We start from the raw sequence: 19,512 nt of genomic DNA on the forward strand, positions 1-19,512 counted from the left end.
GTATAAATTGCAATTTCAAAAAAAAAAAATGACTTATGACTGGTTTTATGGTTCAGGGTCACAAATGTGAAATAAATAAATACTTGTAGATTGCTGTTACCACTTCCAGCACTGTGTTGCATTGTAACTAATGCAATGCACTACTAATGCACAATTATTCGTATTGTGCCACAATACTGGTTCCATAACGACATTGTTCACATAGATGATTTACAGTGTTACGCCATTCATATTAAACAGCTGAATAACGCGCTCATGATGACACTCATTGAGTAGTAGCCAAGTAGTGTGCGCCTGCTTTATTTGTAACACAGCCAGCTCGTGTATTTCCCTCCAGTCCCACAGGTGGCGCTGCGCGGTGAGTCACAGGCGAATACAGCGCGGGAGAGTTTGGCTGAAGTAACTGGAGATGTTGCTTAGAAATATACATTGTTATTCAACACGTATAGACAGGCTGTGAGTTATTAAAGCTTTTAGAGGAATATGAATATTAATTTCAGGGTGAGCGGTTAACGTGTGCTTTGTGCGTCATTGTAAGTATACGCACGCCAAAAGTGATATTAATATTATTATCACACTAAGTTAATATGTCACGCTCGGAAACAGCCATTACTGTTTTATACTAACATTAGTTTTACCATGTACTCGTACTAGCTTTGTGCTGTTTTATTGTTAAAGACGGATGAAAGGAAGCTATAATGGGTGACAGGACTCTACCTGAATGGATGAATAAACCTCAGGAAGAACATGTGAGAGAAGTCAACAATATAAACACACACACACACACACACATATATCACAAACTGACCTGTTTGCTTGAAGTCCTCTTCTTTTATGCACGTCGTCTTCATGTTATGTGCAGGAGGAAAGGCTCTCTTTATACCTGTGCCTTCACTAATGTGTATGTTTTCCATTGGTTGAGAGAAAGTAAAAGCCACTTATTTGCATTATTTACTGAGACACCTGCAGCACTATGCTCATATTCAAATCAAACCAAAGCACTGTTTGCAGGTCAACAGTCAAGAAATACTGGTTTAATGCTGGTCTACTTATACAGGCTCACATTATTTTATTAATGCGTTGAAAAGTTATGCTCCAAATATATTAAGTTTCATGTAGCATCTAGTCTAATCAAAAGCTGTACAGTTTGCATGTTATGATGCTTTCATTGTATAGGTGTTCGTTTCCTGGCATTGGAGCATGCTGTACTGTGGATATGATATGATATGATATTTGCATGCCACCGCTTCTACAAAAATACACAAACCTTCATTCTTGCTATTCGTCATAACATTTTGTATTTAATTTTTTTTTTTACAAATTATTTTAAATGTTCTAGTTATTTATATTTCTAAATGTTGGTTTGAAGAGAAAAACTGTGTGGTAAACCAGTTTAAAGTAGAGAGGAAATATCATATTTGTCTAAGCTGGAAAACAAACGTGGTAAGATTAGTGCAGACTGCACCTGTAGGAAAAGCACCTGGCAGCCCTCCATATTTTTATTATTTTGTGTGTTTTTCTGTGCATCATGTATCTTTAGTGATAGTGCTGTCATTAGTTTGGCTTTTGCTTTGGTTGTTATGTGCTTTGCATTCTCTTAGAGTTTTACTAAAGTTTAGTTTAGTATATTTTCTTATATAGCACGTTCCTACTGCCTTCAGAGCAGCCCAAAGTTCTGTACAATGCATTCAAGAAAACCAAACACATACAATGACAAACAGTTCTAGCTGTGGACACTTAATTATGCATTGGAGAATTCCTCTGCAGTTGAGAAAGTTAATACACGAGTGTAATACACATTTTGTTTGAATGGGCTTACTGTGTGTTTTCACAGACACCAGGACCCTATAAAAAGAGCATTCTGGAGGATGATCTTCCTTATCTGGAATTTGGTGGAACAGTCATATACAGCCAGGAAAGACATGACTGCTCATTTTTATCAGAAGATTTGAGGTAATATATCTGGCTGAATCTCTTAAAAACATGTCTTGGTAATTCCCCCAAAACCCATTAAAGACAGAATTAAAATAATTTTGTACTGGGACTTTTTTTTTTAATGACAATTCCAGGTACACTACTAAGGATTTCTCCTTGTTTTTGTTAGAAAAAAGTTATTGAGCCAGTGCATAATAAACCGTGTTCAGAATCAAAAGATAGTTCTTGTTTTGAGTCACTGGAATGGCACATCTGCAATAATGATTTATATTCAGTGCTGTCCATAAAAAGTAATTAAAGAAGGCTGTTATAGTGGCAGATATGCTACTCACTTGCTCAGATTGTGCTGAGTAACCATGACTAACTATCAGATTCCTCTGCATGGAGCGTGAGTGTTGAAACACAACAGACATTAAAACATTAAAAAAAGAAAAAAACGTCCTCAGCAAGGAGCTTGCAGTTTTATGTTTTTTTCCACAGATGTCAAAAGAGGGCACTATGGAGCCACTAAATTAATGGGAAGAAAAATTATATGTCAGTGCTTTTGCGTTGGCTCACAAAAGCATTGCGTTTGCTGGAAAAATAACTGAAATGTAGATTCGTTCGTTCCGCCTCATATCCACACAACGTTTTTTGGGGGAGCGTTGAACTATACTCTCATTGTTTATCATTGTTTATTGTTCCAGTGTTCACTTCAGTATTTCATCATAAATTCTCTTTATTGTAATGCAAAAAAAAAAAAAAGTATCTGGAAAAGGCATGGAAATTTACTTTACTTCAAAACTGTCTGAAAAGGGTAATATTTTATGTATTTGAGGTCTGAGATGTGGGAACGGTGGAGAGGGAGAGGGCAAACATTTTGCATTTTGGGTCAGCATTGCCGACCCAATTCAATGTTGATTTTTGCAAAATGTTGCAACAAGATGTTACATTTTTTGTGTGTGAAAAATTTCAGTTTTGGACATAATAAGGTAATAAAAAGAAATACCTTAAAGTAACTACAAATGAGCATGTAAAGCAAATATCTTTAAAATAAATTCTGTGTGGAGCATGCCCCCGATCCGTGCAATGTTCTCACCTTTTTCCCCCCTTACCTGTTTGCATCTCTGATATAACGTATGCTGTGAAGATGTTTGTTAACCTTCCCAAGTTCTCCTTATATTTGGCTTTTGTATGTCTCCTCCAGATCTGGTTTGGTGTCAGGCTCAGCGGTGGGGTTTGATCTGGAATGGCCGCCCAGCTTCACCAAAGGGAAGACAAAGAAAGTGGCTGTAGTGCAGCTGTGTGCATCAGAGGAGAAATGCTATCTGTTTCATATCTCCTCCATGTCAGGTGGGCTCAGGCAGAAGCTGCCTGGCATTACTTAGTATTATTTTTTTATCTGCTCATGTACTGTATGTCTTATGTTTCAGGGTTTCCTCCTGGCCTGAAAATACTTTTGGAGGACGAAAATATCAAGAAAGTTGGAGTGGGAATTGAGGGTGACAAGTGGAAGTTATTATGTGATTATGACATCAAATTGAAGAATATTGTTGAGCTCTCTGATCTGGCAAACAAGACGGTATGCTGTCTCAGTGTTTATAGACAAATGTGACGCAATCTAGGAAAACCCACCACATGGTGAAATTTCACCAATTATAGGTTTTGATACCATATAAAAGCTGGGTTCAAGCAATTTCCGAAACTGTTTTTATTTCGTCCATAGCTTGAACATAACAAAAGTTATGGTTATCTGAAGTTGATTTTCAAGAACAGAATTTTGAGAAAAACTGGTTTAAAGAGAGACAATGAAAATAAAAGCACAACAATCAAGTCACTTTACTGTGGTAAAAGACTTATTTTAGTCACTGTACATGTTGTAGAAGATACAAAATGACACCAAGGAACACACAACACTTGCAATCATTTGAACATTAAGTGGACATCTGTTCATAAAACATCACAGATTACAGCATGCAGGCTCTCAATTCTCAATTCTACTCTGAATTTATAAAACATAACCAGACACAGTTAGAACTGTAACTTATAGTTTAGTGGACTAAATTGTAGATTTATTTCACGCTGTCACCGTTTGAACTAAATGAAAGTAATGCATAGCGTTAATATGAAAATGGTGCTGGTCCCTTTAAGACTAGCGGAAAATGTGTATTGATACACCATTATTATATACGTTACATATTTTGTTTATTTTGATAGCCTAGGTGAACTGTCTTTGTAGTGTTAAGGGAAAGCACCTTAACACTAGAGAAAGACTTTTCTGTTTGCCACAATAAATCGCTATTTTTCTGCACTAAACAAGTGAATCTTGTCGAAACAAGCTTTTTCAGAGATGACAGACAAGATGTTATAGAATAATAATTTAATGAAAACCCAATTTTGACAAAAAATTTACATTCAACCTATTTTTTGAATTTCCTGAAAACGTCCCAGCGCGACATCCGATGGGTTTTCCTAGATCACATCACATATATATACAGCATTCAGTAGTTTTGTGATATGGTGTGAAACCTTTACTCTCTTTATTAATAGTGTTTGAGGAGTCAAGTATCTTTGTTATTGGAGCTCAAACTTGTTCAAACTCTTAAAGGGATAGTTCACCTAAAAATGAAAATTGTCATTGTTTACCCACCATTATCATTGACCAATAACTGTTCGGTTACCAACACTCTTCAAAATATTACAGTGAAATATTACATGAAATAAGTTCATACTGGTTTGGAACAACTTGAGGGTGAGTAAATGATAAATACATTTTAATTTTTGGGTGAACTATCCCTTTAACGCTTAGAATTAAACTACCAGCATGAATGATTACTTAAATCACATGTCTCCTTTGCCTGGTGGGTGATGACTAAGGGTTAATGCACAGTAAATTAGTCAACCAATCACAAAATAAACCCTGACAGGATAATCGTGGGTTTATTTTGCGATAATAACTGGCTGACTGTAATTCAGCTTATTACACAGCAGCTCACCTAATAAATAAATACAAGGCAGTGTTGTTATTGTTAACTAAAATTAAAACTAGGGCTGGGCGATATGGCCAAAAAAATTATCATGATCATTTTTTTCATATCAGTCGATATCGATAATTATCACGATAAATGTAAAATCTTCATTTTTTCAAGTTTAAAGCCAGATTTTTGCTCCAAAGTGAAAGTTGTAGAAAGCAGACCACTAATTTTCCTTAACAAAATAAATAGAAAAATGTATTTCTTAGTTTCTGCATGTTCTAATGAGTGATAGTGTTTCAAAGCAAGAAACAGGTTTGGGTTGCTTGATAATATTAATAATAATAATATCACTTTTTTTGTCTCTTAGAAATGCACATTTGATAGTAGCTTGAGTTAGCATGCAGAGGTAGTTTTGTTCATTATCAAAATCAGTAACAGCTGTAAAAATTGTAGCAAGTGTTTTTTGTTTTTTTTAAGCATTGGTCTCTCATAGTAGCATACATTTAAATCATGATAAACACAATTAAACCACATATAGCACCTCAATACCATGGTAAAAATATAGCTATATAGTTTTTAGGTAGCCTATTTGTATGAAAAACTGTAGTCTAAAAACATTCAATATAAATGCACACATGCTATAGCTTAATCACAAATACACTATAAATGAATTATATACCATTACTCCTGTAATAAAATTCAGTGTGAATATCCCACATTTCTGCCACAATATCATAAACATTATATCGAACATTTATCGAACTCTTCATATCGTTTTATTGAGGAAAATTATAATCGCGGTAATTATCGTTATCGAATTATCGCCCTGCCCTAATTAAAACTCTTAAAAATAATTTTCAGTAATTGAAATAAAGCTGACATAAAATAAAATGCAAATATTAGACTTGGAAATGTTGCCTTGGCAGTTAACTGAAATAAGTTTGTTGAAGGACTAAAACTGAAAGTGAAATAAAAATGTAAGTTATATAGGGAAAAAAAACTACATAACAGTATGTGATGGAAAATGGAAAAAGAAAAACTCATTCAAAATGTTAATAAATACTATAATACTACATACATAATGCTAAAGTAACACTGATACAAGGACATGAAATATTGATTTGAACATGAAATGACCTATTACTATCTTGAAGCTTTGGCAGAGAAAAAAATAGTCCATTACTGTAAAAAAAATCAGTCTAGCAACTGTAATATTGTTTTAGTGTTCATGTTAATACTGAAGTTCTCTGATGGTATTTTCACTGCAGATGATAAATGGCAAGGTGATGCTTGGTTGAATTGAGAGAGCGAGTTAGCGGTGTGATATGACAAACATGAAAGTAGTGCTGGATGAGCAGTCTGAGTACAATATTGCCATGGAAGACAGTGAATGCTAGGAAATATCCGTGATTGACTCAAATTGACCACAGTACCCTGAAATGCCAAAGATTCATGTTGATTTTGAGTGAGATAAGTTGATGTTGTTTGTTTTATTCAGCTGAGATGTTGTGAGAAGTGGAGTTTGGACGGTCTAGTGAAGCACTTGTTGAAGAAGCAGCTCTTCAAAGACAAACTTGTGCGCTGTAGTCACTGGGACGACTATGGTCTGACAGAAGACCAGAAGAGATATGCTGCCACAGATGCTTACGTGAGTCGAAATAAACAGTTGCAGTTAAGGAACAGTAAATGGGTAAAACTGTGGTGTGACGAACTAAATGCCGTCAATATATATCTGTCAAATCAATTAATTGTGATTTAATCACATCCAAAAGAAAAGTTTGTGTTTACATAATATATATGTGTGTGTACTTTGTATATTTATATGTAGATACACACGCATACATTATGTTTGTGTGTGTGTGTGTGTGTGTGTGTATGTATGTACAGTTGAAGTCAAAAGTTTACATACACCTTGCAGAATCACTGATGCTGCAGAACAGGGATGGGCAACTTCAGTCCTGGAGGGCCACTGTCATGCAGAGTTTAGCTCCAACCCTAATCAAACACACCTGCCTGTAGCTTTCTAATGATCTTGAAGACCTTGATTAGCTTGTTCTGATGTGTCTGATTAGGGTTGGAGCTAAACTCTGCAGGACAGTGGCCCTCCAGGACTGAAGTTGCCCATCCCTGCTCCAGAAGGAAAACGATGCATTAAGAGCCGGGGGGTGAACACTTTTGAACAGAATGCAGATGTGAACATTTTTCTTATTTTGCCTAAATATCATATTTTTTTCATTTAATACTGCCCTTCAGAAGCTACAGAAAATACTTACAAGTTTCCCAGAAAACAAAATAAGTTCAATTTACCCTGATCTTCAAATTCAAAACGTTTTCACCCCTTGACTCTTAATGCATGGTTTTTCCTTCTGGAGCACCAGTGAGCATTTGAACCTTCTGTAATAGTTGCATATGAGTCCCTCAGTTGTCCTCAGTGTGAAAAGATTGATCTCAAAATCATACAGTCATTGCTGGAAAGGGTTCAAATACACAAAAATGCTGTAAAACCAAAGAATTTGTGGGAGCTGAAGTTTTTTCTGAAGAACAGGACAAACAAGGGACTCTTCTAAACTATCACTAAACAAAAACATACAGCTGTGGATCATTCAGCTAACAACACAGTATTAAGAATCAAGGGGATGTAAACTTTTGAATGAGTCATTTGTATAAATTCAGCTATTATTTTCTCCTCTTGTGGACTATATGTCAACATCTTTTATGTGAAATATCTTATTCAGCACAGTATTAAAAAAATAACGTGTTTTGTTTGATCCCTCTTATTGTGGTAAAATGATTAACATTTTGCAGATTCTGCAAGGTGCATGTAAACTTTTGACTTCAGCTGTATGTGAATATAATATTATATTATCTTGATGTTAATAAAAATCGTTTATTTCCCTAACAGGCTGGATTGCTCATTTATCAGAGTCTACAGGAAATGATGTCTGGTGAGATCAGTTGTTTTCGTGTTAATGTTATGGCTGTACTATTCTAATGTACTTGCATTTTTTTTCTGCACTAGATATGTAATATTTGTATATCTACGTGTCTTTCTGTACACTTGCTCTGTGTTCATGTGCCTGCAGGCTGCTCAGAAACCTCAGCACTCGCTTTGAAACAGAGCGTTTTTCAGATTGCTCGTGATCTTAACGATCTCGCTGATAATCTTCCAGATGAGCTTGACTGTTTGACCAGGTCAGTGCTATTTATTTCCTCTGAAGTCCAGTGATAATGTTAGGGTTGGGTCCAGTATTGTTGGCATTGTATTTACTCTTATCATTAGTTAAATATAGAGGCCGACCGATGTAATCTGACAACAAATGTCTCATAAATGTTGTTTCTTTTTCTCAAATACCATTCTTGTTCTCACACCAGCGAACGATATCGTCTGTTTATTCTCAGCGCACGCTCATCTGCTGCTTTAAATTCTCCAGCTCGTGATAGCAGGATTGATTACGATTGGCTGTCAATATTTTTATCGTTCATCAGCTGGAAAAAGTCGTTCTGAAAGTGATTCCAACTATATAGTTTCTCTGTGCCTTTATCGTTATAGTTGTGGTGTGGACTCTGCTATTCTTTAATATTGAGAATAATTTTTAGAATTATATCTTTATCCTTATCTTTATAGTTATCGTTCCTGGTGTGAACAGGCCTTTAGAATGCTGACTGTTTCTATAGCAACCGGGACTTCTAATGCCAGCTGCGGTGACACGCTGACTTTACTGATTAGCGATTGGATCTTTTATTCAGAAGGCGGGGCTTCCCTAAAAAAAAAAAAAAGGCTGTGAATGATGATAGCATAGCTACACATACGTACTGTCATGTGTTATCTGTGTTACTGACAGGCCGGGAAAAAAAAAAAAAAAAAAGAGAAGGAGAAAGGAAAAAGGGAAAAAAAAAAAAAAGAGAAGAAAAGAAAGGGAAAAAAAAAAAGAAAAAAAAAAAAGAAGGCGGGGCTTCCTTCGATAGAGTCGCTATATTGAGTGTTGCATTTTGCCCCATTCAAAACATGTCCGCTGTCATTAGACAATACGAGCAAAGCCTGGCAAGCCTGCAAACTTTTGCCAAAAAAGCATAATGCACATCTCATTAATTCCTATAGTATCCATAAACGGCGATTGATGCCTTGTCCAAATACCCACACTTGCGGTCTTTACACTTGACTACTAATATGGTGTATTTCCTGTATTTGGCCCAAATGTTTAAAGTGAGCATGAAGACCACAATTGTATGTCGAACTTTTCATTAACTGATAGGACACACTTATAGTATTGTAAAAATGCAAGTGTTTACAGAGAATTATTTTTATTTTAAATACTTTAAATACTGCATTTTATCAACTTCAAATCAACTTCTAAATGTCTGTTCAGTAATCCCTATAACATGACACAAATTAATTTGGTGCTTTTAATTCAGTGATAAAAAGCAGTTGAAAATGTTGTACAAAGTATCACCACTACTCATCTTCGCACCAGTAAAACATTTACATTTACATTTAGTCATTTGGCAGACGCTTTTATCCAAAGCGACTTACAATTGGGGAATACAAAAAGCGATTCATCTTGAAGAGGCAGTCAGACAGAGGAAGTGCTCGTAACACCAAGTCTCAGTCATTGTTCAAATAAGTGCAAGCTAGTAGGTGGAGAGAAAGATAGAGGGAAAGTTTTTTTTTTTTTTTTTTGAGTTTAGGATGAAGTCAAGTACTGCCGAAAGAGATGAGTTTTCAGTTGTTGCTTGAAGGTTGCCAGGGATCCGGCGTTCCGGATAGGGGTGGGAAGATTATTCCACCAGCCAGGAATGGTGAACGAGAATGTTCTGGAGAGTGATTTTGAGCCTCTCTGTGATGGTACCACAAGGCGTCGCTCACTAGCAGATCTCAAACTTCTGGAGGGGATGTAGGTTCGTAATAGTGAGTGGAAGTAGGAGGGTGCAGAGCCTGTGGTAGATCTGTACGCAAGCATCAGTGACTTGAACTGGATGCGAGCTGCCACTGGTAGCCAGTGCAAGGAGATGAAGAGAGGTGTAACATGCGCTCTTTTGGGCTCGTTGAAGATCAGTCGTGCCGCTGCATTCTGAATCATTTGTAGAGGTTTGATTGCGTTTGATGGCAGACCAGCCAGAAGAGCATTGCAGTAGTCCAGTCTAGAAACAACCAGGGCCTGGACAAGAAGTTGCGCAGCATGCTCTGTCAGAAAGGGCCTGATCTTTCTGATGTTGTGTAGTGCAAACCTGCAGGAACGAGCAGTCTTTGCAATGTGCTCTTTGAAGGTCAGCTGGTCATCAAAGATTACACCAAGATTTCTGACCGAAGTTGATGGGGTAATCACTGATGAGCCGAACTGAATCGTGAAGTCATGCCGTAGAGTCGGGGTGGCAGGGAAGACCAGAAGTTCCGTCTTTGCCAGGTTGAGCTGTAGGTGATGTTCTTTCATCCATGCCGAGATGTCCGCCAGGCAGCCTGAGATCCGTGCAGCTACCGTTGGGTCATCTGGTTGAAAAGAGAGATAGAGCTGCGTGCCATCGGCGTAGCAGTGATAGGAGAAGCCATGTGCATGTATGATGGGACCCAGCGATGTAGTGTACGTGGAGAAGAGGAGGGGTCCAAGAACCGATCCCTGAGGAACTCCAGTGATCAGTTGATGTGGTTTGGATACCTCCCCTCCCCAGGTCACCCTGAAGGATCTACCGGTGAGATAGGATTCAAACCAGCGAAGTGGAATTCCAGTGATGCCCAGTGAAGAGAGTGTAGACAGGAGAATCTGATGATTGACAGTGTCAAAAGCAGCAGAGAGATCCAGCAGAATGAGGACTGACGATTTGGAATCAGCCTTTGTAGTTCGCAGGGCTTCAGTGACTGAGAGTAGCGCAGTCTCTGTTGAATGGCCACTCCTGAAACCTGACTGTTTAGCATCCAGCTTGTTGTACTGTGAAAGAAACCGCGAGAGCTGGTTGAAGACAGCTCGTTCGAGTGTTTTCCCTATGAATGGAAGGAGAGAGACAGGTCTGTAGTTATCTAAAAGAGAAGCATTTAATGTAGGTTTTTTGATCAGTGGGGTTACCCGAGCCTGCTTGAATGCTGTGGGGAAGATGCCTGTGAGGAGAGATGTGTTGATAATGTGTGTGAGTGCCGGTAAGAGTGTGGGAGAGATTGTTTGGAGAAGATGTGAGGGGATCGGGTCGAGAGGACATGTTGTAGGATGGCTGGAGAGGAGAAGTTTGGATACTTCTGCCTCGGTGAGGGGACAGAAGGAGAAGATGGGAGCTAGAGCGGTGGATGTGGTTGATCGGAGGTCCTGCGGAGTTGAGAACTGGTTGCGGATTGTTCTAGTTTTGTCTGTGAAAAGAGGGAAAGTCTTCAGCGGTTATCAAAGTGGTGGGAGGTGGAGGAGGGGGACAGAGGAGAGAATTAAATGTTCTGAAGAGATTACTCATGTCTGGAGCGCTGGTGATCTTGTTGTGGAAATGTGAGGATTTGGCAGTGTGGACTTCAGTAGAGAAAGATGAAAGCAAAGACTGATACCTACTCAGGTCCGACGGATCGTTTGATTTGCGCCATTTTCTCTCTGCCGCTCTGAGTTTGGTCCGATTCTCTCGGAGAACATCGGATAACCAGGGGTTAGAAGGAGCAGCCCGTGCTGGCCTAGAGGAGAGAGGACAGATGTCGTCTAGACAAGAGGTTAAGGTAGAGCATAAAGTGTCAGTGGCTGCATTTACATCCAGAGAAGAGAAATGGGTAGGCGAGGGAAGAGAGGAGGATACTACAGAGGAAAGAAGGGAGGGGGAAAGGGAGCGTAGGTTGCGTCTGAAAGTAACCGGTAAGGGAGATGGTGGCACCTGAGTTGCAAAATGTAACGTAAATGTAATGAAGAAATGGTCCGAGATGTGGAGTGGTTGTACCAGAATGTTATCTGTAGAACAATTGCGTGTATAAATTAAGTCGAGTTGGTTACCAGATTTGTGCGTGCTAGTAGTGGTGAGGCGTTTGAGATCAAATGAAGCTAGGAGTGACTGGAAGTCTGTAGCATAAGGCTTGTCTAGGTGAATGTTGAAATCGCCGAAGACTAAGAGTGGAGTGCCATCCTCCATGAAAGACGACAGCAGTCCGTCCAGCTCGTCTAGGAAGGTTGGTGGTATTTGGCCCGGCGGACGATAGATTACCACAATCTGGAGTCTTATAGGAGCTGTCACAGTAACAGCATGCGATTCAAATGAGTTGAGATTGCCTAGGGGAGAGTGGGTAGAGTATTTCCAATTGTTAGAAATGAGCAAGCCAGTGCCCCCACCCCGGCCAACTTGCCTAGGGGTGTGAGAGAAAGAGAAATTGTGAGAGAGAGCAGCTGGGGTTGCCGTGTTTTCTGGACGGATCCAGGTCTCAGTCAAGCCCAGGATGCTGAGTGTGGAATGTAAGGAAAATGCAGAAATGAAGTCGGCTTTGTTGACAGCTGACTGGCAATTCCAAAGACCTACAGAGAAAGAAAGAGGTGCAGTGGAGGATGTAGAGTGCGCAGGTTAGCAGGGTTACGTGACCTTCTGCATGTATTTTTAGAGCGAAGTAGAGAGAGAACCGGAATGGTTTGGAAACACATGATAGAGGATAGGAAAGCGTGAGGGAAGATATATAAAGGATACTTAAGTGTGTGCTCGGTGTCGTTGCTCGGTCAAAGTCGCGCAGGAAAAAGTCGTCTGTCTTTACACTCGTTGGTCTTCACACGAGGAGGCTGAACGCTTCCCAGCGCTCTGACATCAACTAAATACAGTCTAAGAAACTAGAGTGAAAACATCTGTTGCCGGCTTCTGATCAGCCCAGCCAATGAGGTTAAAGGACTGCTAAATAGCTCAAGACGAAACTAACACTTTGCACAAACACAAAGGCTCGTTCACAGCTGAGGCGCAAATTATTCTAATTTCCAGCAAGTGCAATTAACAGAGAGAACAACGGAAATGCAGAGTAGAAATAGGTAGGAAACGAACTATTCCTTCCTAGTAGCAAGTAAATTATTTAAACAACTGAACTGCAACCAAGTTATTCAAAACACTTACGCAGCTGTAGTCCGTCTCTTCTGGTGACTAATCGGCTTTCCCAACCTTAGAGCAGCGACGAGCAGTTTAAATACTTTCACAGTCGCTGTTGCCGGCTTCTGATCAGCCCAGCCAATGAGGTTAAAGGACTGCTAAATAGCTCAAGACGAAACTAACACTTTGCACAAACACAAAGGCTCGTTCACAGCTGAGGCGCAAATTATTCTAATTTCCAGTAAGTGCAATTAACAGAGAGAACAACGAAAATGCAGAGTAGAAATAAGTAGGAAACAAACTATTCCTTCCTAGTAGCAAGTAAATTATTTAAACAACTGAACTGCAACCAAGTTATTCAAAACACTTACGCAGCTGTAGTCCGTCTCTTCTCAACACTTTGTTTTTCTACCAAATTATATGTAATATCTAATTATCATTTTTCATCACTCTTTTGAAAACGTCGTTTTCAGTCAGCAACCTACATTTTTGACAGACCACATTTTGGTACATCTCTAATTTCACATGATATGATCCCTGCTTGAAATGTAGAGGCAAAAGGGAGATTTCAAATCACAAAGCATAAATTGCACAATTCTATTGTCCGTGGTCCATAATTCTCCCTGTGCATGATTATTATTAATATTACGTGAGTTATGATGTTTAAATGATTTGTATGATTTTTGCAGTGTTGCGAGACTAGTGGATGATCTGTCTCAGACCGTTGCATCTCTAAGATGCGTTTTGTCGAATGGCAGCAAACCGTTTGATCCGTCAGTTGAAGAAGCTAAGACTAAGCCACAGAGCTATAGTCAGTCTGAGGAAGACGCTGGCAGGCACACTGAGAGAGAGGGTGTGATGTCTCTGGATATCTCTGAGTATGAGCTGCAGATGCTGGAGCAGCAGGCCAGACAGGAGCAGCTGGAGGAAGAGTGTATCTTAGATTTCCAGGTGACTGCTGCATTCAGCTCCTCCGTGCTTTATCAGTGTGATTACTGATGTTTCATGATTGTTATGGTTTTCCTCAGACTCAGCAAGCATCAGCCCCCAAGAACTCTAATGACATGGAGAGTGATGAAGATTTTGATGATGAAATGATGAAGGTAAAACTGATCGATGAATGCAGGTCACGTTATGTTTTCAGATGATAGCTGCAGAGTGATCGTTCACAAAAAACATTATTACCCATGTGTCTTTGAGGCTGTTATTAAATTAAGCTTGTCAAGCTCCAAAATAGCCAAGGAAAGTCCAAAAATCTCATCTTGAAAAACTTGAGAATGAGATAAATGATGGCACTTTTTCTCTGAAAATACAAGATTTACTCAAATAGTTTGATGCCTAATAGTTGATGCCTCTTGCCGTGTTTCTCTTCTGTTGCTTGTCAGTGTGCTGCTGACATAGAAAAATTAAATGGTGAACATGGTCATGAGAAACAGGCGCTTGTCCCACGGTCTGGTGCTGAAGATGATGACGAGGATGTTGAGGAAGACGAGGAAGAGGGGTTTGGTAAATTTACTGTCCTTGATGCTTAAACATAAATAGCCTTCCCAGATTTATATACAGTTATATATTTTATTGTCATGTAATCCCTGACTGATGATGTGTCTTGTTCAGCTTGAATATTCTTCACATTTTATATTTATTTATATAAGTCTTAATTGATCTAATTGTGATATTCAAATCTCAATCAGATTGGAAGAGGCGGTGTAGACCTTTTCTAATCCGATCGAGAGGACATGTAAACATTTAAAAACTGAAACTGGAAAGTACTGTGCATGTGCAGTGATGTAGAAATGGCATAATGACGTATGACGCGTGGAACGAGCTGTTGTTTTTGCAGAATCAAGTGTCATAAATGACTTATTTTAAAATTCTCCTTCCACCCTTCGTCTGAAGTGGAGCAGAATAACGTCCCATCAGTCCTCACTTTATACTCTCATCTGCAGATGGATTGTTTTGGTCACAGGATTTTACTGCTTGATAAATAGAAGCAAGATCAATGCTTCAAAAGAGCAAATATATATATATTTATACTGAATACTGAAGCTTGTGACATAAACACACATCAACCTGATCATGTTATTTAGTGTTCATATAAACACTATTTGGATTCATAGGATACATAGCTAATTATATCAGGTTTCTTTTTTACGTATAACTTCAGGTTACTTTGAATTACTATGGATATTATCAGTACGTAAACTATGTCTTGTTTAATATTCGTTAGCAGCGGTTTTGAATTTCAACAAGCCAGATTTGTTTTTTTTTTCTGTTAAGATCCAAGCATCCCACAACCTGTTCCTGAACAAATTAAATGTCTAAAAATGTACTTTGGACATCACAGCTTTAAACCGTAAGTTTTGAAGAAGTATCGGTGTGTCTTTTACTATACTTTTGTTTATGATTAAGAATAAGCATATATGTTGTTGTTATTGCCATTAGCACACTGTTTGTTTTTTATGTGATCTGTCATATGTTGCTCATGGTTTTTCAGGGTTCAGTGGAAAGTGATTCACTCTGTTCTCACGGAGAGGAGAGATAATCTTGTTGTCATGGCAACTGGTATAACTTTTTCTTGATCATTGAAGTTATGAGATATTTACTAAATTATCTTTAATCGTTTTCATATACAAATAAATTTGACTTGTCTAAGTTTGTGTTCTGCTCTCATGAATGGTTGTGTTGGCAGGTTATGGGAAGAGTTTGTGTTTCCAGTTTCCTCCAGTGTACTGCCAGACCGTCAGTGTGGTCATTTCCCCTCTCATCGCTCTCATGGAGGACCAGGTGCTTCACCTACAGTACGTCACAGTTCTTTAACTTCACCTCACTTTTAACTATATCATATCACGATTTTTTCCAGAAAATCATGATGTATAATTTTATCACGATTCTTTGTCATGTTGGTTTTACTATTTTGCAAATTGTCTGAGCAGTACAGTAATTTCCCTATTTTAAAAACAAAGCCTTAGAAGGTAACAAAATATAAAATAAAAAAGAATTGCAGATATTTAGGCCAAAGAGGGCAAAGAGTAAAATCTTTGTCATTATCGTCGTTATTTAAATATAAGAACAAAGATACACATTACAAATACACATAATATACAAATAAAACAAACAGTGCTTTATTTTCTAGTAGCATTCAAGAAATTGAATAAATATAAAAATAAAACACTATATACACATCACTGTAAAAATTATAAATTGATTGTATTAAAGCTCTTCAGTCAAGAGCAGTGAGTGATTTTTCTGTTTTGTTGTTTTATTAACATTAAAGGAATAATTCACCCAAAAATTTAACTTTTATCATCACCTACTCACTCTCAAGTTGTTTTAAACCTGAATGAGTATCTTTCATCTGTTTAACAAAAGAAGATATTTTGAAGAATGTGGGTTCATAGTATTTTCCCCCTACTATCAAAGTCAGTGGTGACCAGCAACTGTTTGTTACCTGCATTCTTCAAAATATCTTCTTCTGTGTTTTGCAGAAGAAAGAAATGAATACAGGTTTGGGACAACATGAGAGTGAGCAAATAACAACAGAATTAAAAATTTTGGGTGAGCTATCCCTTTAATGACAAGCGGCAGCATGTTTAGGTCTATTAGTCTGCTGTCACTTTAAGAGCTGCACGCATCTAATATACAGGCACACATCATTTTCTCTCAAATGTTTACTTTCACTTTACTTTTCTCATAACCAACTGTGTTGTTTATATGTAAACCTTGCATGTTTTTGACAGTATTAGCGCAATTAGATGCGAAAGATAACTTAAATAATCCAGTAATCAGTTTTTTAGTGTGCGTACACTTCAGGTGTTCAGAAAAGCGTGTCAGAACAGCATGTGAATGAAATGTTTAACCGGCAAGACTTTAAAGCACATGCAAATAAAGTGCTTTTGTGATTGCGAATAAGTGCAGTGTCCCGTGAGTGTAACTTTACTGCTGAGTTAACATTTGATGTGAATGTACAGTATATTGAGACGGAGGCGTCAAAACTGTAATGCAACTTAAACATTCAAATGTAACTAAGATCTGGATGCAGGCTGATGTAGTGGCATGGTCAGCCTGCAACTGAGTGGTCTATATAATACAGCATTTAAAGGTGCCATAGAATGGAAAACTATATTTACCTTGGCAAAGTTGAATAAGAGTTCTGTACATGGAAGTGACATACCATGAGCCTCAAACACCATTGTTTCCTCCTCCTTATGTAAATCTTGTGCGTGCAAAAGACAGCTGAAAAATAGACGAATCCCAACATAACACCGACTGACGTTACAGTCGGGATCATTAATATTTACACCCCCAACATTTGCATAAACCCGCCCATGTTCTAGGCCAGCCGGACCTGCAACACCGAATCATCGATGCAGTGTTGCCAGATATTGCTATTAAAACAAAAAAAATTATAAATAAATAAAAATAATAATTATTTCAAATCATTTGCAATTAAGATAAGATAAAGATGCCGCTGACCCTACACTGCAACGTCCTACTTTATTAACTTTCCCACCCTCACTCACAACTCTCTCTCAAGCCTTGTTCACTCCACCAGCGTCTCGCAGCGATCATGTTCATACCACGGACGTTAAACATTCTTGATAAATCTCTCAAAATCTGTATCTTTGTCTGATACAGGCTCAGACATATAAGGTTGGATGCCTAATCTCTCCATCGTTCACGCCAGACAGTAGAGATCTGTTTGCTGTGTGAGTTACTGAAATGAGCCGCGCTGTGAAACAGCCAATCAGAGCAGAGCTCAACATAATTATTCATGACCCTTCCAAATAAGCCAATAACAGACCATTTAATTCTAGGGACAAATCCTAGGGTTGTAAATGGACATGTAAAACCGTTTCTGGAGAATTTTTGCCCTTACCTAAGCCACATACCTTATATGTAGATATCAGAGAACAATTTAAAATATTGTATCAATGCATTCTATGGCACCTTTAACATACATTTCAAAAAGAATATATCGCATGGCAGAACATTGTGTGTTTGTAAATGAGACACATGAGACCTCCACTGATTTATCTTTCATTCATGTTTGTGTTTGTGTTGCAGAATGTCAAACATTCCTGCTTGTTTTCTTGGATCTGCTCAGACCAAGAACCTGAATGAGGAAGTGAAGAGGTGAGAGGCTAGTTGGCATGAAATACATTTGGGAGCTTGTCCTGTGATGTTACATGCTACACTCCATCTTATAAAAAAGATTCAAAAAAAAAAAAAAAATTGAATATTAAACAAGAAAAAGCATGCGAACAGCTTTGAATTATCTGCTTTTACATATAAATTTCTTAAATTTAGATTTGCTCTGATAAATTTAAGCATGCATTCACATATAAACACTGGTCAACGTGCATATATAGTGTGCATCACATACAGCTCAACTGTGCTTGATTGACACGTGAAAACCAACAAGGGGATGTTCTCGTGCATCAAGCAAGTGTGGTTGTGCTTCCGTGCTCTATGCATTTGCATCAATCAGTATTAAATCTGCTCTTCATAAGAAGCGATTGTGTCTCCTCAGAAGACCTGGGTTAAACTGCTCTATTCATACATTATTTATATTCATGATGTTTTTGAGAACTTGTTGAAACGTCAACGTTTTGATGGAATGGACTTTAAATAGAGGGAAATAAATCTCAGATTTCATTCAGAATATCTTCAAGGATGAGTAAATGATAACAAAATATTCATTTCTGGGTGAACTATTTTTTTAATCTTAGAGATGCTGTGGAAAGATCTCGATAGAGAGAGCCATTTACACAATTTTGTGAGCAATTATTGAAGATAACCAACTCATTCCAAAGGGTCCACCTAGTTGTTTATGCCTTATTTTAACCCTAAAAAAGGGCAAAACCAGAAAGAGACATCAGAAAATGTATTTATTGCTATTCTCCAAAACTTGACTTTTATATTTGATTTTAATGTTTGTTTCCCCAGGATATGTTGGCCCTTTGGGGTATAAATTCACTGAAAACAGAACTCTTGTTTATCAATGCTTGTTACAGCATGCTTGTAATTCCTGAACACTTTGGAATACAGACCTAAAGTTGGTCTCTTTTTAAAAAGACACATAGCTGATTATTGCTGAAGTGAAAGCATTTCAAAAAAAGAAATGATAAAAAAGTTATAAGTTTACAATAAAGATAATGTAGTATACAATTTTTATTTAATTTATATTTATAATTTACAATTTATTTTAATAAAATAAATATTTAGTAAAATATGTTGCACTGTAAAATTGCTAAGAAATCAAAGCCATATGCCTAACCAAGTTATGTTCCAAATTGAAGTTGATATCACAAAAATTGTGGTTCCTGTGAGATTTTGCTTGGGCACTATACCAAAAATAACCACTGGGTTACACCCAAACTCTATAAATTTTTTCTGATGCAGTTTTCTCACAAATCTACGGAAGTTCTAAGCGGCCATGCATTATTATAATTTTTCTGTCTTGTTTTCTCGTGATCACAACTTAATTTTCTCGTGATCTCGGCATAACGAAAGTTGTTGATCTCAACGTAAAAACCATTTTCTCACGATGTAATTGTAGCTATCGGGAGAAAATCAGGGTCGCTATATTGTCTTCGACGATAAAGTTGCAGAT

General features: G+C 37.8%; 1 protein-coding gene across 5 annotated transcripts in view; it reads left to right on the forward strand.

Annotated features, from left to right (window-relative positions):
- Positions 1-360: 360 nt before the first annotated feature.
- Positions 361-19,512, forward strand: part of LOC306864389 (bifunctional 3'-5' exonuclease/ATP-dependent helicase WRN-like) — a 58,258-nt gene continuing 39,106 nt past the window's right edge. For all 5 annotated transcript variants that reach the window (XM_079408393.1, XM_079408396.1, XM_079408394.1 and 2 more), the window contains exons 1-15: positions 361-533; positions 679-749; positions 1,835-1,953; positions 3,122-3,267; positions 3,348-3,496; positions 6,388-6,537; positions 7,792-7,834; positions 7,973-8,081; positions 13,589-13,850; positions 13,928-14,002; positions 14,285-14,405; positions 15,177-15,252; positions 15,394-15,461; positions 15,589-15,697; positions 17,964-18,032. In XM_079408393.1, the coding sequence (XP_079264519.1) occupies positions 699-749; positions 1,835-1,953; positions 3,122-3,267; positions 3,348-3,496; positions 6,388-6,537; positions 7,792-7,834; positions 7,973-8,081; positions 13,589-13,850; positions 13,928-14,002; positions 14,285-14,405; positions 15,177-15,252; positions 15,394-15,461; positions 15,589-15,697; positions 17,964-18,032 (1,547 nt within the window). In that variant the 5' untranslated portion in view covers positions 361-533; positions 679-698. The remainder of the gene's footprint in view (positions 534-678; positions 750-1,834; positions 1,954-3,121; positions 3,268-3,347; positions 3,497-6,387; positions 6,538-7,791; positions 7,835-7,972; positions 8,082-13,588; positions 13,851-13,927; positions 14,003-14,284; positions 14,406-15,176; positions 15,253-15,393; positions 15,462-15,588; positions 15,698-17,963; positions 18,033-19,512) is intronic.

The sequence above is a fragment of the Barbus barbus genome (genome assembly GCF_936440315.1).
Source record: "Barbus barbus genome assembly, chromosome: 45".
Lineage (NCBI taxonomy): Eukaryota > Metazoa > Chordata > Actinopteri > Cypriniformes > Cyprinidae > Barbus > Barbus barbus.